Below are 22,838 nucleotides of genomic sequence, written 5' to 3'. Positions count from 1 at the left end.
TATGCAAGGAGCCTGAAGCCAGCCCATGGCTGACAGGGACAAAGTTCTGAGGTGTGCACTGTAACTGCAGCCTGGCTGTGGGAGACTGTGTTCACCCCTCTGCCAGTTCCACCTGCCCCTGTGATTACTCTGAGATGCATGTCTGCAATGTCATGGTGTGTCAACATGGAGACCTTCTCCCCCCAGCTCCGTGTCTCTTCAGGGGATGGACAAGCTCTGCATTCCTACTGGCCCTGCTCCTTCTCAGGAAGGCCGCTGGTGGCCTCCTTGCTCCTTGTGTGTCTCTTTAGCTGTTTCCTCTGCCTAGATTTCTCCATAGAGCTGGATTCGTCCATTTGATCCCTTCTTTCCTCTGCCCTCCAGAGAGCCAGCATTTGGCAGAGGCAGACAGGAAATCCAAGAGGAAGTATGGCTCTAACCCTGTGCCCCCTCACTGTGGGTTTAGCCAGCCAGGTCAGGTGCCCCCTGGCATCAGCTTGGCACTCTACCCCTGTCCCATTTTCACTTCTGAAGTAAATGCTTTTAGGAGCCTCCACCATCAATAGAATCAGAAGAATGGGAGAGCTCAGGGGCACCAGCGCGGAGACTACAGAAACCAAAGAGGAAATAGGGGCAAAGTCCTCCTTTCAAGGGAATTTCAGAGAGGAAGCACGGGGTGGGCAAGTGTTGGGGGCTACTGGAGGAGTTGGACTCAAAGTCTTTACTTGTAGATTTGTCCTTTACAAACAGAATGCTGACAAGGAACTCCTGTGCATTTGGGGTCGGTCCTGAATTTGTACTGAGTTCACCAGCTCTATGGGAACAGAGGGAAGGTCCACAGCCTCAGGGAGAGAGGTTTAGGTTCTGTCCTGTGCTACACCAAGCTTTGCACATGTGGTGCCCTGGGCTCTCACACACTCACACACTTGGCTGGGCTTCCCTGTTCCCTCTTCCCCCCACACACTCACACCTCGGGCTGACAGTGTCAAACCTGATCGGAACAGAGTAATTCAGACACCAGTTTTGGAGAGATTGCCTGGGACAGGTCCTAAGGAAGGAACATGGAGGCTGAGGCAGCAGGATTGCTGTGAATTTGAGACTAGCCTAGGCTACATAGTGAGTTCTAGGTTAGCCTGGGCTAAAAGAAGAGGAAGAAGAAGGAAATGAAGCAGGAGAAGTTGGAGACATGGAAGATAGGCGTGTGACAAAGGAACCATTGTTGACATGCATACTTGCAACCACCCAGCAGGAAGAACAAAGAATTTACAAGCTTTGAGTCCAACCCATCCCAGCCTGAGGGCCTCTAGAATCTGCCTCCAGCCCCAGATGAAGCCTCCCCCAAGTCTGATATTCCTCACCCTATTTCTCCCAGAAATAGGAGATTTCTATTCTATTTCTCATGCCATCTGGCTCTGATTCTACTAGCCTTGGGCTCCTGCGACTCCAGTCACCTTCTCTGGAGCTAGTAGGGTCACGGTCCCCATCCCAATGCCAGGGTTACCTGAGGATGGCAGGCCCACAGTAGGATGGGTGGATCTTGGCACATACATCCTCCAACTGCAGCCGCTCACCAGGGCTGATGTCATAGGTGGGCCTGGGCGTGTTTGCCAACCAGCTGTAGTCCACACCAGTGCAGATCTTCCTGACTGCGCTGCGACGCTCCCTCTGTTGTCGCTCCACCTCTCTCATCTGCCCAGCCAGCTCCATCATGAGCGTCTCCAGCACCATCTCGGCCGGGGTCCGGGCCGAGAGCCGGGGAGGGGTGTCGTTCCACCGGAGCCACGGGATGAGGGACATGGCCCCCCAGACTCTTCTGAGACAGAGAAGAAGGGGAATGTGTCCCTTGTCAGCAAGGAAGGAACCCAAGACACCAAGAAAGAGAGAGGCGAGTTGGGCCCCAGCTGAAAGCATCCCACCCATTACAGATGTGAGGCCTCATGTAGGCCACAACCTCTTTGAGCAAAATTCTTAATTATGGAAAACAAAATAGGGCCATTTGAGAAGCAGCTGTGAATAACCTTGGCTCACCATAAGCATTGCATCAAGGTGATGTATGCAGCCATTTTGATAAGAATCCCGAAAGCATCGTGATGGTTGAACCCAGAGAAATTGTTCCCCAAACCTCACTATCCATAAACAAAGCAGGTACATGTACAGATGAGCATAATAATATCCCCATAATCTGTGGGGAAAAGTGCACACAACACAAACACATACAGAGCAAACAACATACAAAACACATACCCATACAACACACATAGCAGGCACAACACACACACATGCACACATTCCCTTAGATACTTATGTCCCATGCCAATCCAACAAGAATACATTGTTTCAAATGCCTCTGGTCTAGGGACGATACACTTAGAAATGTGTGGGTTGACATTGCCCTGATAAAACAACCGACCCACCATCATAATTCATTAATCCAGTAAGTGTTAGCCAAGTTCAGTGGAGGGACACCATGAAAGTATCTGGGGTCCCTGGGGATAACTGGCACAGAGCACACCCGGTATCTATGGGGAGGGGGTGAACATTAGACAATGAAGGGAGTCAGAGGAGGGTTTGTGAATAAGCAGGGTGAGAATGGGGGCAGACGTCACACACGGGGATGGATAGAGATGATGGCCAGGGTAGAAAGACACAGCCTGGGTCTGAGGCATTACACGGGGCTGCCTGGGCAGGACGCCAGGCAAAAATCCAACTCCAAATTGATCAGACTTCAGTGTGAGACCAGAAATTCTACAACTATGAGAGAAAAAAGTTGGGGAATGCTTCAGACACAAGCATCGCAAGGCCCTTCTCAGTAGGACTCTAGTTACTCAGGAAATAAGGACAACGATTCACATATGGGACCTGGTGACATTTTAAAAGCTTCTGTACAGCAAAGGAAAGTTAACAGAGAGGAGGAGCCCACCAGACAGGGGAAAACCTCTGATGGCTGCACATGTGATGCAGAATTAGTATCTAGTCTATATAAAGAGTTTTTAAAAACAAACAAGACATCAAATAAGTTAATAAAAGGGCTGATGATTGATGAAGTACAAACACCCAGTGAACAGGGAAGTGTCGAATCTCACTAGCCCAGTGGAGACCTGAGCTGGTCTGTAGAGGCAGATGTTCTTCAGGGGCTAAGGGTGGGTGGGCCTCCTGAGCCCTGAGCTCTGTGAACCCTAACCTTCTGTGGCCCAGCTTGGGGGTCTCACTGGAAAGGAAGAGCCTGTCTCAGTTTTCTTCTCCCCACCCCCATGCCCCTCCACACTGGCCCTGATCCAACAGCGGCAGGATTTCTGCTGCAGCTATTTCTGCTCCTGATGCCAGCTGCTACCCTCCCCGCAGGAGGCTCTAGGGGCAAGCCCGATTAAGTTCTTAAGGCAAGGCTCTGGGATGGAGAGGGAGCGTGGAGGAAGGGAAGATAGCTGTGGACAGCTGCCAGCCAGGCAGACTCTGGGGACCAGACAGGCTCTGTGTGATCTGCCCTGGAAGATTGTGGCTCCCCCTCTCCTCACTGCCCGCCCCCTCTGGAGGCATTGCTCCCCTCAGAGGCTGAATTCCCTGGCAGGCTTCCAGCTCCCTCACACTCTAGCTTACCACTGGAGCCTGTGACAGGGACCTTGGTGACCTCAGAGCCTGTCCTGGAGGCCTGCTCCCCACTCAGACAAGCGACAGGCATGTGTATTCACACACACACATACACACATACACACATACACACATACACACACACACACACACACACACACACACACACCTATAACTCCAGTATAAAACAAAAATAATCGTTTTCTCTGAGGTTTTTTGGTATTTGTTGTACTTTCCTTCAACTTCCCAGCATGTCAGCACATGGGGTTCTCCACCTTCAGGCACAGGCAGTACGCTGGGCCAGCCTGAGGTCTCAGCATTGCTGGGCCCTGGGCCGTGCCTTCCACTGCTCTAGCTGCGATGCTCCCTCAAGAAGCCCTTTCAAGGATAGGCATGGTGGCGTATGCTTGTGATTACACTTTGGAGTCTGAGTGGAGCGTCTCTAGAGAGAGCCACTGTGAGGCTTCCACGGGAGACTGCACTCCTGGATGGAAGGCACCTCTGTCTTCAGCGTGTGGCCATCTGAGAGGACACTCAGGAAACCTCCATGGAGACCTCACTGTCACATCCTATCCTGACCATCCAAGCCTTCAGTTCCTCATCTACACACAGGGTTGACACACCATGCCGCACACCACCCAGAATGTTTGTGACACACAAAAGCAGCTGTGTCCTATGCAACGCCTGGTCTGCCATCCCAGAACCTAGTATAGTGTCTGGAATGAGTGGTACCTCTGCCAGCCAGGTGGCTGAGAGGATGGGTAGGCTGCCGGTCCTGCCGAGAGTGACACAGAGTGGGAAGAGAAGAAATGAAAGCCATCCAGGGTGATGCATGAGGGTCCCAAGACTGTAAAGAGCCCCAATGTTCTTTACAGTGGGTCTGTGAGAACCTTGGGGATATGCCTCTTGCCCATGTCTGGGAAATGGGGCAAGATGCCCTGCCTTCGGTTGACAGCTCCTCCCCTCTTCTCTCTCCTGGTCTCTTCTGCTACTGAGCACAGCCTCACCACCACCACCCCAGCCTTGCACTCCCTTTAACCTCAGACATGCTTGATGGTCTGGCTGTCCCCTATCCCTTCGGTCAGTTGTCTCAGATGAGGCATGCTGAGGCTGGAGAGAGAATGACAGCTGTACCTGATACATCTAGCCTACGGCCAGATCACTGGAATATCCGTTTCCTTAACTGTAATGAGGGCACTTCTTTCAAGTTCCTGTAAATCCAGATAAGCATGGACAAAACCTTTATACATCAGAAGGCCAGTCTATCTGTGGCTGTCCCCGGCAGGGACTGACCCCTGGGGTCCTAGGAGAATCAAGTGATGAACTTGTATAACCTTTGTTTCCATCTTTAACTTAAAATGTAGCATTTCCGGTCTGGAGAGATGGCTCTGCAGCTAAGAGCACTTGCTGCTCTTGCAGAGGACCAGCACCCACATGGTGGCTCAATTCTGGGGTGTCTGATGTCCCCTTCTGATTTCCACAGGCACCAGCCACACATGTGGTGCACACATATATGCAGACAAAACACTCATACACAGAAAATAAATCTAAAGTATTTTGCTGTAGCATTTCCTCCGGGTATGAATGACCATCACACAACCAGGAGTGTCCATGATACCTGTGAATTTACACTAATATTGTCCCAACTCCTCAAAGTTGCTATTTGTAAAATAGTATATGCTTATCATTACTATGAAACATGGTGTTTATCAGCTATGTCACTAGATCTTGTCATCGTACCTAGTTCTAGAAAAGCGCAGCTATCATGTGTCATAAGCTGGTTTCACAGATATTCCAGCAGCTACATTTCTACAGAGCTGGTTTTCACTAAGTCAACTTTGGTGACTTTACCCGGAAACATTTTTCAGAAAATATATTCTCACCGACCCCCAAAGGTCTGGAGAACAGAAAGAAAAGCCTCTACTGCACACACCCCCCAACTTGGTGTAAGCTTGACTCCAACCTGGATCCTGGCCATCCCAGGCCCTGTGATCTGGTGGCTGTATAGAGAGCTGAGAAACTGATTGCAGGCGCCTGGGGCGTCGCTCTCCTCCTCCCACCTCCCCCTTCTTCCCTTCGTTACACTGTCACCTCTGCGCACACTCTGAGCCTCCCCTCTGGTCTATTTCTGGACATCCCTCAGGACAGTGGCTTCTCACCTTAGAAACACTCAAAGCCTTCCCTGAATCCCAAAGGCAAGAGGACTCTGGTTTCAGACAGTTAGAGGGGATCACGATGCTCACTAGTGCCACACAGTGAAGAGGATGCTGCCCTTAATCCAAGAACCCTGTGGTATTGGTCCAGAAGAACCCACAGCCAGGGCAGCAGCTGAGGCTCCCCCCTTGTATAACTGGGATCTCACAGCTCAGCTGAATATCTTCAGGCTAGGAAGGGTTCTGTTCCTGGGGACCTAGGGCCTAAGGTCACCTGACCCAGGCTGTCCCAGAGCAGAGGTCACCTCTTGGAGCAGGCTGTATCAGCTGAGGCCAGACCCTGGGTCCTGGCAGAGGCCTGAGAGCACATGTAGCTGTTCACCCCTCTGACTGATTCTGCTTTTCTCAGGGCCAAAGTCAACGTCACAAGCTGCAAGTTCTCCTTGTTTCTTTTTGGCATTAAAAAAATTATCTCTACACCACCAAGCCAGGTGTAAACCTGCCCGACCTGTGGGTCTTTTACCTACCTGACAAAGACCTGCTCATCCCTCAAACCAGTGTCTAAGAGTCAACTTCTTCCTGTAGCCTGGCCCTCATGTTCCCCACAGAGATGGCATGGATCTCAGAGGCCATCAGCTCCATCATCCCAGCATGTGTAATGATGGGCGAATGAATGCCTGGGCAAGTGGGGATATGAGTGGATAGGTGGATCAGTGGTGGGTGGGTGGGTGGTTCAGTGAATGGGTGGATCAGGGGTTGGTTGGATCAAGGGGTGGTTGGATCAGGGAGTGGGTGGGTGGTTGGATTAGTGAGTGAGTGAATCAGTGAGTGGGTGGTTGGATCAGAGGATGGGTGGATGGATCAGGGGATGGGAGTGGATAAGTAGGTGAGTTGATGGATGAATGGATACATATATGGATAGAGGGATCTGTTGATAGGTAGGTGGATAGGTGAGCAGAGGAGAGGCGGGTAAATGGGTGGGTGAACGGGTGAATCTCAGTCAGTTTTCTTCATATTGAGGCAGAGGTACAGATACTTAGGTCTGACTATGGTGGACAATCTCCAAGAAGTGCCTCTTCATCCCGATGTCATAATGAGAACCATCTCCACTGAACCCTCCCCCACCACCCAGGTTCCCTCCCTAGTGTCTTATTGGACCTCAGAGGCTGTGCCATTGTGGAGGGGACCACAGCTCAGTTCCAGGTCGCTGCTGTACATCTAGCCTTGACTCTGCACCTTAGAGGTGCTAAAGTTGCATTTCTCAGGTAGGTAGCCCCCTCTGATTCTAGATCTGCTTTCTCCCCCTGCTTGTGTCCCCTGCACAGCACAAGGGGGAACGTTAAGGCTGGTTTCTCTCAGAAGCTTGCTCTGCCCAAAGTAGACAACAGATGTGGCTTCCTCTAAGTTTACAAACCAGGTTGTGCACCCTCAGGATCAGGCCCGAGTCTGCTCATCTTTGACCAGTGAGGATTGAGGGGCCTCCCATGGCCGCCTGGGTCCTGGGTCCAGCTTACTTTCCGGATCCCAGGTGGCCTTCCAAGCTCAGAGCCAAGTGTGGCTAGCTGTCTACTGTAAGTGCAGGAAGCTGCCACTTCTGGGGAGATTCCCCTCTTACCTTAGGTCCACCTCCTTCAGGGCCACTATCACTGTAGGGGTCCTGCTTTCTGCTTCACACTCTAGGAGAAGAGAGCCTTGATCTTTTCTAGGGAAAGTAGAAAGTTGAGCGGCAAACTGGCAGGAGTTGAAGAGTGAGCTCCATCCTCGGCCGCCCTCTGCCTCTTCCACTGCTGGCTGCCTCCTGTGCTTTCTGCTCTTCCTCTTTGAGAAGTTGTACTGGAGGCACCAACTGGAGGAGGGACCCAGCTGGGCTGGTGTTTGTGGAGTATGTGTAGGTCCCCAGAGCTGAGACACAGCTCCCTGCAGAACCTGGAGGCAGGCCAGCATCGGTTGTCATGGAGACCCACCTAAGCCTCTTGGCCTGAAGCAGTATTAGCTGGTGAGGGAGGGCTGACCCGACACAGAGAGAGTGGTGTTCCCAGAAGGCAACTGAACCCTTACTCTCTCAGTACCATCTGGTTTGATGCTACTAACCTCATCAGACTCTTTGTGAACCTGCTATTGGCCGATGTTTCTAGCTGCCTGGTGAATGGTACCCGAATGAAATACAGTCTTTCCTCCAGGAGGGCATTATTCAGGGCACCAGGAGCCCATGAACTTGTCTCTACCTTTATCACTTCCCTTACCTGTCACTCTCTCTGTCTTTCCTTCCCTTGCACCAAGCACAGGCACTGATGGCTCAGGTAGGTCCAGGAAGAAGAAAGAAAGTGGGTCCTGGAAAGTCTAAGTGATGTCAGGAGCTGACACAGGCTTCCTGCTGTGCCTGCCCCTTGCCGCACTCACCACTAGGTCTCTAACTTTCTGCTCTCTGGACATGGTACCACACATAGGCTATTCTGATTGCAAGCCAACAGTAATCCCATTTGTGTCTCACAGAAGTGAGGAGGCACTGAGAAAAGAATGGTGTCCTGCGAAGGAGCAGCAAACTGTAACAGCCTGCACCGTCAGATCCCAGGGTCTGTACACTGGACCAGCACCAGGGAAGGGAATGGCTTTGGACACATCTCATTCAATTATGTTAACAATGAAGCAGAAAGCACAGGACAGTCTACTCAGCTGCGACTGCCCTCCCCTTGCGTATTTGAGGTTTTCAGTGTGCAGGTTCTTCTGCCTTCCTGCCCCTGGCAGAGGCTGCAGGGTCTCCTGTCAGGAACTGGGTCTTATGGTCAAACACTTCTCTTGGCAAATTCACATCATGACAGTCCTAACAGGTAAAAGGATGGGTTAGAAACCTCTACTACAGTTCCCAGGTGTCCTCCATCCAGGACCAGCTAAGGCCAAAGAAATCTGAGGCAAGTGCCAGGACAAGAGTGACTGTCTTAGTTAGGGTTGTACTGCTATGAACAGACACCATGACCAAGGCAACTCTTATAAGGACAACATTTAATTGGGGCTGGCTTACAGGTTCAGAGATTCAGTCCATTATCATAAAGACAAGAACATGGTAGCATCCAGGCAGGCATGGTGCAGGAGGAGCTGAGAGTTCTACATCTTCATCTGAAGGCTGCTAGCAGAAGCTGACTTCCAGGCAGCTAGGATGAGGGTCTTAAAGCACACACCTACAGTGACACACCTACTCCAATAGGGCCATACTTCCTAATAGTGCCAGTACCTGTGTCAAGCTCATTCAACCATCCCATGGCCAGCTGATAGCACCCTTCCCGTGGGTTAGCTGAGTGTCACCTTGGGTCAGGAGCACGGCTGGGACTGTTCTTTCTGGGAACCTTTCACAGACTGGAGAGCAGCAGGAACTCTCACCACAGAAACACTGAGTGTGCGCCCACCCAGCTCCTTCTGAACCCCCTTAACTGGAGCTCTATGTGTAAACTCTGGGGCCTGGTCGAAGATGAAGGCAGAGAAAGCAGGCCACCTCCTATACCGGCCAGGGCTTCCAGCTTGGTGGGCAGGCACCTGCAGAGATCCAGGGATACCTTGAAGAGGAGGTCCACCTAGGGGCCCCGCCTTCTCTCAACACTTCATATTCTCTTGTCCCCAGGCTGCAGTGCTGAGAATCTGCAAGCACAGAGCTGCAAGGGTCTTTTATCCCCATACCTGCTGGAGTCCCGGCATCAGACGGGACTGGGAACTTCCTCACACAGCACAGCGAGCAAGTTCAAAGTCAGGACGATACCCTCTGTTCTAAACCACTCATGCCCACTGCACCTCTGTGGCCTCAGCAAATCCTCCAAACCTCTGGGCACAATCATGACAGTCAGTTCCAGAGAGAGAACAGACATATCCCCTGTTCTCTGAGGGAGGGGGAGCAGGCTGTGCCCCCCCATCCCCTGTTCTGTAATGGAGGGAAGCTGCAGGCTGTGCCCCTGTCTGCAGTGTGGAATACTGTGTTACATTCCGAGTCCCAATGGCTCCTGGCCCGTGCATGGCAAGGCACCAGCACTGACCCATGGAAAGTCTGCTATAAGCTGTCATGGCACTTGCCTCGGATTGCCTAAGCTGGCCCTGGATGGAGGCCACCTGGGAACTCTAGAGGAGCTTCCTACCCATCCTTTTTACCTGTTAGAACATGCACGAGGGAAGCGGTATTTCCCCAGACCTCAAAATACTAGAAGATCTTGCTGGGCCGAATGAGAATGAAGCCAGGACCCTGAGGGAGGGGTTGAACTTGTGTCCTGGGGCTGAAGGTAGAATGTGTGTGAGGGTAGAGACTGTGTGAGGGTAGAGAGTGTGATGTCACTGTGTGCTGAGTCTAGGACCTGGCCCTCTGTAAAATCGGCTGGAAGCAGATGTAGCAGCAGAGGCCCCAGAGCTGGTTTTGTTTTAACCCAGTGCACTTGGCTGTCTCCCAGGAGGTAAACCACCGTGCCACCCCTCATCTCACCCACGGCACGCTCCATGGCACGCAGAAGAAAGAGGAGCAGGCTGAGCAACCACAGGAAAAGCAGAGGGGCTGAGTTTGGTGCTAGGCTCCAGTGGGGCTGGAAATAGAATTCACAAAATGAAGTTTGGAGCTGTAATATGATGCAAATCAGAAGCAATCTGTCCAGCAATGGAGGGGCTGCTTCAAAATCTCAGATGTAGCAACATCCCCAACTCTGCAGCCAAAAGGTAATTACAGCAAAGCACGCCTCTAGCTTTGCCTTGGAGAAAGCAATGGCATCCTGTGGTGGACTGCCTGGCAGCCCAGGAGTGGGACTCAAGTCAGGTCTAGCGGGGCTGGGGTGGGAGCCACAACCTGGCCCCTCTGCCTCAGACACCGAGAGACGCTGACACCTAACCTGACCTGTGTTGCACTTTTGCCTGAGGACCAGGAGCTCACTCAGTGTTGTCCCAGGCTAAGGAATGCTTGCACTCTGAAGGAATAGAGCAGCTTACTTCCTTTCGGATGTAGCTGGGTCACAAGCCCTTTGGCAAATCTTTATCTCCAGTAAGTATTTATATTATGATTCATTATAGTAGCAAAATTACAGTAAGTAGCAATGAAAATAATTTTCTGGTTGGGGTCACCACAACATGAGGAGCTGCACTAAAGGGCCACAGCATTCTGAAGGTCGAGAACCACTGACGTAGTTCATGTCAAGCTTGTTCTTTCCTTGGGAAACACCTCTTAGAAAGCACATGGTGACAAATTGTTTGGTCTCTATAAATGGGCCAAAAAAGAAAGTTTGGACAAGAAAAAATGTGTGCAAAACCAAAAAAAAGGACCTTGCCCTCCCTCCCTCCCTTATGATGTCACCAAAGCAGGATTAATAGGGGAAATGCAAACCCCTAATTCTTCCACACAGACCACACATCTTCACAACTCCGCATTTGCATACGATTTACATACATGTGCATATGATTTGCAGAACATTCAGCAATTCTTAAAGTGTGAGGAGTGTGGGTAGATCCACATAGGCCCAGGCTGTCAAGGACAAATTTTTGGAACTCTGTTTCCTGCCTTCTGGTGGCTTTCCTTCGGAGTTCAAGGTCCCATGTTCAATCTCCAGTGTCTTGGAGATATTGCTGAGGTTTCTCTTCCTCTAGGATCTTAGTACAGAGACAGGGGTCTCGTGAATGAAGATGCGGGGTGGAGACTGTCCTGGACTGGACAGCACTTTGCTGGGTGACCCTGCAAAGAGGCTCTAAAGGGACTCTTGTATATCTCAACCTAACTGTCCAACTCTTGAAAGAATGGACCCAACAAAATGTGGTCATTTCTCCCAGGACTCTCATGTTGGGAGGGGAAAAAAAGGCCACAGCCATATGATCTGTTGGGAAGAGATTCCACACGGCTCTAACAGCTTGTCGATATACCTTTCAGGATGAGACGGAGGCTCAGACAATGATGGGTTCGGTGGACGGGGTGGGGCACACCTTGGCTGGCATTGCTTAGATGTGATATCCTTGTCCTCTATTTAAACCTTGGTCTGCAGAACCCTGGAGACTGCCTTGGATCCCTTTGTCCCTCTTCCCAATGTGGCCACATTAAATAAATCTCCCTTTTGGCTTCTTGAGGACAAGTGGCTGGACCTGACCTGGGTCTCAGGTTGTGGTCCTCAAGTCTGATAACTCTATGGAGACTAGGCCTATGGTAGGAACCCTTTCTGTATCTTTTGAGAAACAGAACTATCATTGGCACAAACTCTCTTTCTATTACCCTCATTGATCCTGGCCCTAAACCTTGATGCCCACAGACTCAACCAGAAGGGGACTCTGAGGAGGTCCCAGGGTCCAATGTTTCTTTGGCCCCACCTCTACAGCTCCCCTGAAATCCTGGTTTGTATGTGGGAAACCCAGGCTCTGCCTACAGCTCCCTTGTCTGAGGCTGGCAGCAGGCTGGCAAGGACAGGCTCAGAATTCCCTGTTGATCAGAGCTCCTCATCTATTTGTGTTTAGCTGGCGCCAGGAAGGCGTGTCCCAGGTGCCCAGTGCTGAGGCGTCAACTCTTGATTGGCTATGCTCCTCCTGGACACCCCAGTCCCCAGAGTCCCCCCAGGCTGGTAAACATGGCAACAGGAATCAGCTGCCTTGTTCCCTGGCTTCTGCTGGTGAAAGTTAACTGAGGATCAACTTTTTCCCTCAGCCTTTGGTGGACTTTCCCGGCCCTGTCCCCTCCCTCGCGGACTCCTCCTCCTGTCTAAGTTTCTTTCTGAGCAGATACACCCCTCTGAAGAGCTAAGGAGTCCTCTGTGCTTGTGACTCACGTAGCCTCTACCTTCTAGAACAGTGGTTCTCAACCTTCCTAATGATGTGGCCCCTTTAATACTCATGCAGTGGTGACCCCGTCCATAAAATTATTTTTGTTGCAATTTCATAACTGTAATTCTGCTACTGTTATGAATAGTAATATAAGTCTCTGATATGCAGGATATCTGATATGTAACCTCCATAGGGATCATGACTTACAGGTTGAGATCTCTGGCCTAGGGTCTCTAATGACATTGACCACAGGGCTACATTTCTCTAAGAGTACACACTGAGTCACTAGACCAACCCCCACATTAAGTACGAATCCTTCCACGGATGCCTGCAAAGTCTGCCTCATGGGAGTTTAGTTTGTATTTGATTTATGAAGTTCATGCTCATACAAAAACTTAAAATGGGGCTGGTGAGATGGCTCAGTGGGTAAGAGCACCCGACTGCTCTTCCGAAGGTCCAGAGTTCAAATCCCAGCAACCACATGGTGGCTCACAACCATCCGTAACAAGATCTGACTCCCTCTTCTGGTGTGTCTGAAGACAGCTACAGTGTACTTACATATAATAATAAATAAATAAATCTTTAAAAAAAAAACTTAAAATGATGGTCTGGCAAATGATCATTAAATGCTAAGTCTGTACCAACCTATGGTATGGGTGTAACTGCCACCTCCGTTTTACACGTGTGAAAACATAGCTATTAGTTAAACAACTGGCAGCTCACATGTAACAAGTGTGTTGAAGTTTGGTCTTTTACTATGTATTTTAATGCTAAATACGCTGCCCGCAAGGCCTGGTTGCCCATAGGAATGAGAGAATCCCCAAGTACAACGTGACCTTGCTCCTTAATTTAAAACTGTTGGTTAAATTAAATGCCAACAGCCAATAGCTAGCAGAAGAGACATAGGCAGGGTTTGGGGTTCCTGGGTTTGGGGTCTGAAGAGGAGCACAGCAGAGAGAAGAAGGTGGAGAGGGGAGGAAGCTGCCATGAGGGAGGTGAATCATAAAAACATAGCCATGAAGGCTAGCCAATTGGAGTAGGAGCTGTCCCAATGGAACATGGTAAATTATAACTCAGGGTTATTGATGGGGAAATAGATTATAATAGCTTAGAGGGTAGATATCTGCCCAGCTCTAGTGCTGCTTAAGGCTTATTATAATAATAAAAGTTGTGTGTCTTTTATCCAGGAACTGGATGATCAAAGGTGGGGCACAAAAAAAAAAAAAAGACACCTGATTGAAATTGAATATTTTCTCAAACACAAGTGGTAATCTAAAATGTGATTCAAAGCAAGGAGCCTGGTGCCGAAGTTGGCCCTGGGGACAGCTATAGAGTTCTACAACTGAGCTTCCTTCTTTTGATTTGTCAAAGTCCTCCATTAATCCTGTCAGATGATCTCCTGCAGTTGACACCAGAGCAACAAGGCACAGATGCTCTAAGGGCTCTACAGACCCGCCACTGAGGCTACAGTTGGAGCATGGTCATAAGAATGCCTCATGACAAACAATGCCTTGGGAAGTGTGAGAGGCTCCAGGATACAAGGCAGAGGGCCTTCTACCTCAGGTGCACTGTGTTCCCCGGATTGTTCTTGGATGTGATTTCATACTTCATGCATGAAACATTTACATTCAATTTATAAGACACATTTCTTCTTGTTGGATGTCAGGTTGTAGCTATAGAACCTGGTCTATGTACCCTGAATCTGGATACGGCCTTCTGCCTTGCTTTTGTGCTTTCCCAGATAGAATCTATAGTATGTCCAGGTAGTTATGCTTAAGTTGGTCTGTCCTGAGAAAGTTCTGGGAAAGGGCTGCCCTGTTAATATTTAGTATGTGCTTACTGGTGTTTATTCACATATTGTTCTGAACATGTTTTTCTGAATCCAAACAGCCTTCCTTAGATTATCACTTTCTTTGTTACATTCATATCTAAAGGTACACTGATGCTGAAGCGAGGTTGTCCACAGCATCAGACTGGTCTGCCCCATTCTTTCAGGTCCTCAGATTTCAGGCCCAGCAGTCAAGATCTGCACAAGTCGGCTGAACAGTCAACAGGTTACAAAGAACAAAATTATCTGTTTCTTTAGTTTGAATACTTCTCAAACTCATAAAAATACATAAAGACATGCTGATGCATTTCTATATGAATATATTATTATTATTATTTTCTTGTTTGAAAAAAAACACAGTATCTTCAGTCTCAGAGATGGCTCAGCAGTTAAGAGCCCTGGTTACTCTTAACGAGCACTAGGGTTAGTTATAGTCCCACATGCTGGCTCTTAGCTATCTGTAACTCCGGTTCTAGTGGATCTGACACCTTCCTCTGACCTCTTCAGGCACCAGGCACTTATGTGGTGCAGACAGACATGCCAGTTGTGCAACATGCTGAAATAACACAAAGACAGAATAATTAGTGACGCTGAGAGATCCTGGGAGCCGTGATCTTTGTTCTCAGAGGAATGTGGTTGTTACTAAGAGTGGGATCAGATGTGAGTCTTTTAACCACAAACCTGCCCCAGGAAGGAGGAACATGCAGTCTGCAATCATCCATGTCCTGTAAAAACTTCTGTGAAGCCATCTTGGAGCGAAGGCCATAACAGCAAAAGAGGATGGCAGCCAATAGGAAACCCTAAACCCCTTCCTGGCTCCTCTGTTGCTACAGACCAAAGGCCACAGTGCCACCTGTCAGTTACTCAAAGGTGTCAATTTTCCACCTGAGGGGGTTCCCTTCTATTACTAATTGAGTGAGAGCCTGTGTTGTCAAAGGGCATTTGAATTCATGAATGTTTTGTCAAGGTGACATTTGAATTTCTACTTCTAAATTGTTTAATGGTGAGTTATATTGCCAGACTTTTTAAACCGTAGTAAATTTTGTACTCTGCTAAATCCAGTTTTGTTATGGTGTAAGAACTGGTTAACACATTCTTAGGTTTGATTTGTTAAGATGTTGTCTGGGAATATCCCTTCTTCATGAGTAATATTTGTGTATTTCCTTTCTTTTTTTAAGATTTATTTATTGTTATGAATAAGTATGCTGTAGTTGTCTTCAGACGCACCAGAAGAGAGCATCAGATCTCATTACGGATGGTTATGAGCCACCATGTGGTTGCTGGGATTTGAACTCAGGACCTCTGGAAGAGCAGTCAGTGCTCTTACCTGCTGAGCCATCTCGCCAGCCCCCCGTCTGTTTCCTTTCTTGTAAAGTCATCTTAGTTTGGATATCAGTATTGTACTGGCTGGTTTTGTGTGTTGACACAAGCTGGAGTTATCACAGAGAAAGGAGCCTCCCTTGAGGAAATGCCTCCATGAGATCCAGCTGTAAAGTATTTTCTCAATTAGTGATCAAGGGTGGGAGGGCCCATTGTCCCTGGGCTGGTAGTCTTGGGTTCTATAACTGAGCAAGCCAAGTGAAGCAAGCCAGTAAGTAACATCCCTCCGTGGCCTCTGAATCAGCCCCTGCTTCTTGACCTGCTTGAGTTCCAGTCCTGGCTTCCTTTGGTGATGAACAGCAATGTGAAAGTGTAAACTGAATAAACCCTTTCCTCCCCAGCTTGCTTCTCGGTTATGATGTTTTGCTCAGGAATAGAAACCCTGACTAAGACAAGTATTTGTTGAAAGTGTCATGGTACACACATGGAGGTCAGAGGACATGGTGTGGACTCTATTCTCTCCTTCCACCTTTAAGTAGGATTAAACTGGGTCTTCCGTCTTCTGCTGAAATTACAGGTGGTTGTTAGCTGCCTATCAAGGTTGCTGGGAACTCTGCTTGGGTCTCCTGTAAGATCAGTAGCACTTCTAGCCAACGAGTCTTCTCTTCACCACCCCAGCCCCAACTCTATTTCATCATACCTTTTAGCTTGTCAATTATGTTCTTAAAAAAAAAAAAAACTTAAATGGTTACCCTCAAGTCTGCAAAATGCAATAACAACTAACATCTTCAGATAACAGGGGATGGCTTCAGGTGTGGTATGAGCAGCTGGTGGTGGTCTTACCAACTCCTCCCTCTGTCCCTTGAGATGATGCTGTCTTCCATTTCACTTAACAGGGACTACAATCACTGAGAATTCTGGTACTATGATTATTTTTAAAGAGGTAGTTGAGCCGGGTGTGGTGGTGCACGCCTTTAATCCCAGCACTCGGGAGGCAGAGGCAGGTGGATTTCTGAGTTCGAGGCCAGCCTGGTCTACAGAGTGAGTTCCAGGACAGCTGGGTCTACACAGAGAAACCCTGTCTCAAAAACAACAAAACAAAACAAAGCAAGCAGTTGTCTTTTTGGACCAGCTAAGAATAAGAACAATTGTTTCCCTTTCTCTTTTATACAAGTCCTTGTCAGGAGCTAGTTTTTTGATGCGTGCCAACATGGAATCCTCTGAGCATAATTCAGCTATTACCACTTTTTAAAATATGAGTGTTCTATCTGCATGTACACCTGCATTATAGAAGAGGGCATCAGATCCCTGTATAGATGGTTGTGAGCCACCATGTGGGTGATGAGAATTGAACTCAGGACCTCTGGAAGAGCACCCTGTGCTTTTCACGGCTAAGCAGTCTCTCCAGCCCCATTATTAGCATCTTAATCAGAGGACATGTAATTCCTAGAAGCAACGAGATGAGGGTTGAGTCTCCTCACTGAAGAAGACGTGGGAGTATCATCAGACCTCCATCTGAAGGTCCAGCCACTAGTTTCCTGTGGCACCTGCCTCCCAGAGGTCCCAGTGGTCTCAGGGGTGCTAGAGTGCAGAGTATTAGTTAAGGAGGGACCGCCACCATACAGCTTTGGAGAAGTCCTCACCTATGCTGAGGTCACACCACACTTCTGAAGGTTCAGTGAATTACTGGTTTGCTGAGCCAGACGCTGTAGCCACTGCTGTGCTTGTAGTTACTGTAGCTGGCATTTATTCATGGCTCCCAGGAAAAGTGAAGGCATCACTCATTTTCCTTCTTGCCGATAAACTTGTGTTATCATTTTATACCCAGTAGATCTGTTTTGTTTTTGAGACAGGGTTTCTCTGTGTAGCCCTGGCTATCCAGGAACTCATTCTGTAAACCAGGCTGGCCTCAAACTCAGAAATCCACCTGCCTCTGCCTCTGCCTACCAAGTGCTGGGATTAAAGGCGTGCACCACCACTGCCCTACCCAGTAGATCTGATTAGCACATTCTAGCCTCTTATGTGCTTATCTATAAACTTTTATTTAGCGTTCATGTCTGCTGACTAGTGCTGCTCCATATAAATGCTAAATGGATGGACGTTTGCTCTTTTCAATACTTAACTATTTCACTTTAGTTGTTTTTCTTGACATCTGACTAGAACTCATCATTCTTAAATAATCAGATATTTTCTTTCTCTGGTTACTGTCAAAATCTCATTGTCTTTAGTATGCTGACATCTGATCTGGGAGATATCCATCCTGCCGGCTGCTCCCTAGATTTCCTGTGTCCAGGGGCAATCAAGGAGAAGGTGCTAAGGTGCTTCTGCTAGCCAAGGCTAGTCAATGGAGTTGCATGCACACACACACACGCACACACACACACACACACACACACACACACACACACGACTATGAAAACTGGACAGAGTGAGACAGAAACCCACATAGTTGGTTGGCTTGGACAACTTTTTTTTTGTCTTTTGCATATTTTTTTCAAGAATTACAATAAAATAATCAAACAAACAAAAGAACAAAAACAAAGGTAAGTCTGGTATATAGATAAATAAAAGCAAGAAGGAAGACATCAACAAAATGAAGAAAATAATCTGGGGTAGTTAAACAATTCTAAATCAAACATCTGAATGCAATCAAGATGCTAAGATTTGGAGGTTGGCAGAGATATGATCTACTTTAAAAAACTATTTTTGACTCAAAATACTGAGTTAAAATTGCTTTATATAAATGACAACTTTTTTTGTCTTTTGCATATTTATTTTCAAGAATTACAATAAAATAATCAAACAAACAAAAGAACAAAAACAAAGGTAAGTCTGGTATATAGATAAATAAAAGCAAGAAGGAAGGCATCAAGTAAAGTTGTTCTGGTAAAACCTCAGTTCTAGCAAGATATTTATTTATTGATATTTTGCTTGCATAAAAAGACTTTTTTGAAAAAGTTGATAAAATTATTACATAGCATGTTCATGTAAGCATTAAAGAAAGCATTTCAGGGGAAAAAATATAGACCTCCTCCAGTAGGGAAGACTCCATACACTTCTACACACTTCCTTCTTGTCTCAACCTTCAATTCAGTGCTGATCACTGATTTATTAAGTGAATTATACAAATACTAGTGAATTGCTACAGATATGTAATACTTGAGATGTATTTCTTCTTTTCTTTTTTACTAGATGTTTTCTTTATTTACATTTCTTTTTAATTAGGTATTTTCCTCAATTACATTTCCAATGCTATCCCAAAAGTCCCCCATACCCCCTCCCCCACTCCCCTACCCACCCATTCTCACTTTTTGGCCCTGGCGTTCCCCTGTACTAGGGCATATAAAGTTTGCATGTCCAATGGGCCTCTCTTTCCAATGATGGCCGACTAGGCTGTCTTTTGATACATATGCAGCTAGAGACAAGAGCTCCCGGGTACTGGTTAGTTCATATTGTTGTTCCTCCTATAGGGTTGCAGACCCCTTTAGCTCCTGGGATACTTTCTCTAGCTCCTCCATTGGGGGCCCTGTGATCCATCCAATAGCTGACTGTGAGCATCCACTTGAAACTGAAGAAGAACGAAGACCAAAGTGTGGACACTTTGCCCCTTCTTAGAATTGGGAGCAAAACACCCATGGAAGGAGTTACAGAGACAAAGTTTGGAGCTGAGACAAAAGGATGGACCATCTAGAGACTGCCATATCCAGGGATCCATCCCATAATCAGCCTCCAAACGATGACACCGTTGCATACACTAGCAAGAGTTTGCTGAAAGGACCCTGATATAGCTGTCTCTTGTGAGACTATGCCGGGGCCTAGCAAACACATAAGTGGATGCTCACAATCAGCTATTGGATGGCTTGGACAACTTTTGAGGCGTCTGGACATCATCAGATTTCCAGAGACTGCCCAGAGTTATGCCAGCAGGTCGAGAGTTCCAGGTAGGCTATAGACTGTCTTGCCTTGACCTTCAGAGGGAGAAGAGCTAAGAGAAGCAGAGTTTGCAGAGCGGCTCATGACAGTGGTTCTTAAAACTGAAAACAGATTTCTGGGCTCCACCAAAAAAAATAAGACAAACAAACCAGAGGATCGTAGTTTGGACTTGCGTCTTGTCAGCTAATTGCGAACAACAGCGACATCTTGTGGTGATGACGGAAAGGAGCCTTGCAGAGCTCACCAACCTCGCCACCAAACCAGGATGTTACTGGACCACGCAATGCCACTTGTAGGGCCAGAGATAAGTCCCTAGGCTCATTCGCTTCCCTAGGGGTATTAGGTTCTGCAAGTCATATTTACGCTAGGGAAATGGAAGTCCAGTGTAGAGAGTTTCTGATTTGTTTCAGACTACCCATATTCATTAGTTCCTCGGGGGCTGTTACTTCAACCCAGTGCCCAGTGACTACCTTCCATCTGAAGCAGCATTTGACCTAACACCCACGATGCTTTGTCATCCATCCTCAGCAAGACAGACGGAGATATAGGGCTAGTGATGGGGTACCTTGTGAGCTGTGGAGAGGGGAGAGTGATCCCACAGGCCCACCCAGGGCTACCTGGTGCATTACACTCAGACAACCATGAAACCAGTAGTTCAGGGTGACTCTCTGGACAACCTGAGCCTGTGTCTGAGCCCTTAGTTTGAATCCTGGCTATGCCTAAGCTCTCTAGCATTTGTGAATCCCACAAAGAGTCAGCAGCCTCTTAGGTGTGGAGAGGTTGAGCATAGGAAAGTTCTCGGCTCAGGCCCCTCTAAGTCCCAGAGACTTGTGCCTGGGGCACAAACAGGAGCAGATGTGCAGCAAGACTCCAGGACAACTGGCTCCCTCTGGAACAAGATATTAATGATTAACAACTGGGTTAAGGGGGCCTGAAGAGGGAGGTGAGCCCGGGGGAGGGGCGAGGACAGCAGATCCCCACCCCCAGGCCCTGCAGCTGGACTTGGTGCTGAGTCACCTTGCTGCAGGACTCACTGAGTTCAGGCCCTGGAGCACCTCTGCTCTTTTCAGCTGTTCACGGGCAGCAGGGGGCGCACTCTGGACCTTGGAGCCTCAGGCCAGGGAGGGCGGATGCCTTCAGGCAGCTCAGAGAAGGAGAGGGGAGAGGGCCTGAAGGGAAGAAGGAAGGGAGGGAGAAGGGAGAGAATACAGTTTTCTAAAGGCCCTGTTAGGTTAATCAGGAAGTCAATGTCAGTAAAAGAGGCATGTGACAGATTTAAAGTGTCCAGATTGAAACATCCGAGTAACCCAGCCCTGCTTCAGAACTAGTGGGGCTAGGCCCTCCTCTATCCTGACCACAACAGTAGCTTCAGAAACAGGGGACAAGGACAAGTAACCACGGGGGGGGGGGGGGGGGTAAGGGGTAGGAGTGGGAGGGGCAGCAGTGGTGCAGGAGCCAGAAGCACATGGGGTGGAGGTTCCCATTGCACTGGACAACATAGCTGTAAATGATGCTAACATCAGCTATCTGGGGTGCCCAAAAGGTGAGTACTGTGTTCAAAATAGGAAACTCATTTATTAAGCCATTGATTCATTTATTAATTCAACAACTATTAAGAACTTGCCCAGAATATAATGACCTGTCTCCTCTGTGACAACAAGAACATCAAGACAAATCCAGTTAGAACCCTGGGCACTACCAATCATACACACAAACTTTCTTAAACTCCAGCCCTGCTGTAAGGAGGAAAAGGATGGCAGCCTGGAGATCTGTGTCAGGTGGGGGAAGAATTGGGGAGGCACAGAAGAGGAGAGGCTGGTTTGCCTGTGGGTCTCATCAGGCTCTGTAACCTCACCGCTGAGCCCAGTGTTTCCCAGGAGCTCTGGGAATCGAAAGCTGGGTGACTCACCAGCCCCTGAGCCTCTGAGTGTTGCCTGCTCTCTCTGTTTCCCTGACCTGCCTTCTTCCTACAAGCAGACGAGTTGGTTTAGAAATGGAAGCACTTGGGAAATCACCCTGGAGATCCAACCAGAACCAGTTTCCTTCCTGATTCAGGCCCAGGCATCTATGCACCCTGATCTTCCACAGAGACTTAGCCTGGAGAATTGATGCCAACCTGCCCTGAGGGTGGCTTCCAGGCAGAGAGGGCTAATGTGAGGAGCCTCACTCCTGAGAGTCATGAAGTGGATCGGGCTGAGTGGTTAATACAGCAAGAGTATAGAAGGCAGAGCAGGGAGAACAGTACAGAGAAAGGAGGTCTGGGAGAAGCCTAACCCTGAGTAGAGTGGTTACTGGGCCAACCTCCTGGACAAAAACTGACATGCCAGCCTTATGCCCTTCAAGAGAGACTGGGTCATGGCATGTTATATACCAGGTTGCCCTTAGGAAGTTTCAAAGACACAAGCTCCAGATCCTCTCTCCACCTCACACCTGGTGTGAGAGTCTCCTACCAGCAGCCATGAACCAGCCGACTGGAGGCCTCAGGGCCCCAGGGCCTACCTTACTTTCTGAGTGGCTAGCTGAGGCCTCAGCTCTACAGAGCTTGATCCCTTCTGTACACTGTGTTTAGAGACACTCAAGGACAGTTTCCCATGTACTTAGGCAGGTGTCATTGTCCAGACACTTCGTGGAACCAGAATCTTTCCTTCTGGAGAGAACATGGCTGCAGAGAGCCATTGCTCATCACTGTGATAAAAACAACCTAACTAAAGCAGCATAGGAGAGGGAAGGCTTCAGGAAATGTAGTCACAACAGAGGGGAATGCCCTCCAGCCCCAGGCATAGAGCAAGCAAGGCTGGAGGCCTGGGGAGATTGGCTTTCACCTGGGTCTGGGTTTTTCCTCAAAGCCCATCCCCAGTGACCCATTTCCTCTGGCTATGCCTCTCATCTAAAAGGGTCCATGGCTCTCAGAACAGTACCTCCAACTGAGGATCAAGTGGGGATGTGTGTGGTATTTATGTGTATCTGTATGTGTACATGTGTGTGTCTCTGTGTGTACCTGCATTTGTGCATGTGTGTGTCTGTGTGGTATGTGCACATGTGTGTGTCTCTGTGAGTGTGCATGGTATATGTGTGTCTCTGTGAGTGTGCATGGTATATGTGTCTGTAAAAAAAGTTGTAAATGTAGTGTGTGCACAGGTACGTATCTATGTGTGTATGAAAACATGTATAGTGTGTGTGCAAATGTGTGAATGGTATGTGTGGTGTGTGTCTGTGTATGTGCATGTGTGTCTGTGTGTGGTGTGTGTGCTTTTGTATGTGGTGTGTGTGTGTGTGTGTGTGTG

The 22,838-nt window shown here is 48.4% G+C and overlaps 1 protein-coding gene across 5 annotated transcripts in view; it reads right to left on the bottom strand.

The window, feature by feature from the left end:
- The window catches only part of Rd3 (retinal degeneration 3), a 31,793-nt gene that overhangs the window by 3,241 nt on the left and 5,714 nt on the right, over positions 1-22,838 (bottom strand). Inside the window, exons 1-2 of one of the 5 annotated variants that reach the window (NM_023727.4) lie at positions 7,333-7,672; positions 1,481-1,792 (exon numbers count right to left, since the gene is read on the bottom strand). In NM_023727.4, the coding sequence (NP_076216.3) occupies positions 1,481-1,776 (296 nt within the window). In that variant the 5' untranslated portion in view covers positions 1,777-1,792; positions 7,333-7,672. Of the gene's footprint in view, positions 1-1,480; positions 1,793-6,244; positions 6,811-7,332; positions 7,673-22,838 lie in introns of those variants that run through there. The other 4 variants (NM_001177900.2, XM_006497205.3, NM_001303132.1 and 1 more) reach the window with 4 other exon arrangements.

Source organism: Mus musculus, chromosome 1 (genome assembly GCF_000001635.26).
Source record: "Mus musculus strain C57BL/6J chromosome 1, GRCm38.p6 C57BL/6J".
Classification (NCBI taxonomy): domain Eukaryota; kingdom Metazoa; phylum Chordata; class Mammalia; order Rodentia; family Muridae; genus Mus; species Mus musculus.
Note: the sequence above shows the minus strand (reverse complement) of the source record. Positions and strands in the feature narration are given on the sequence as shown.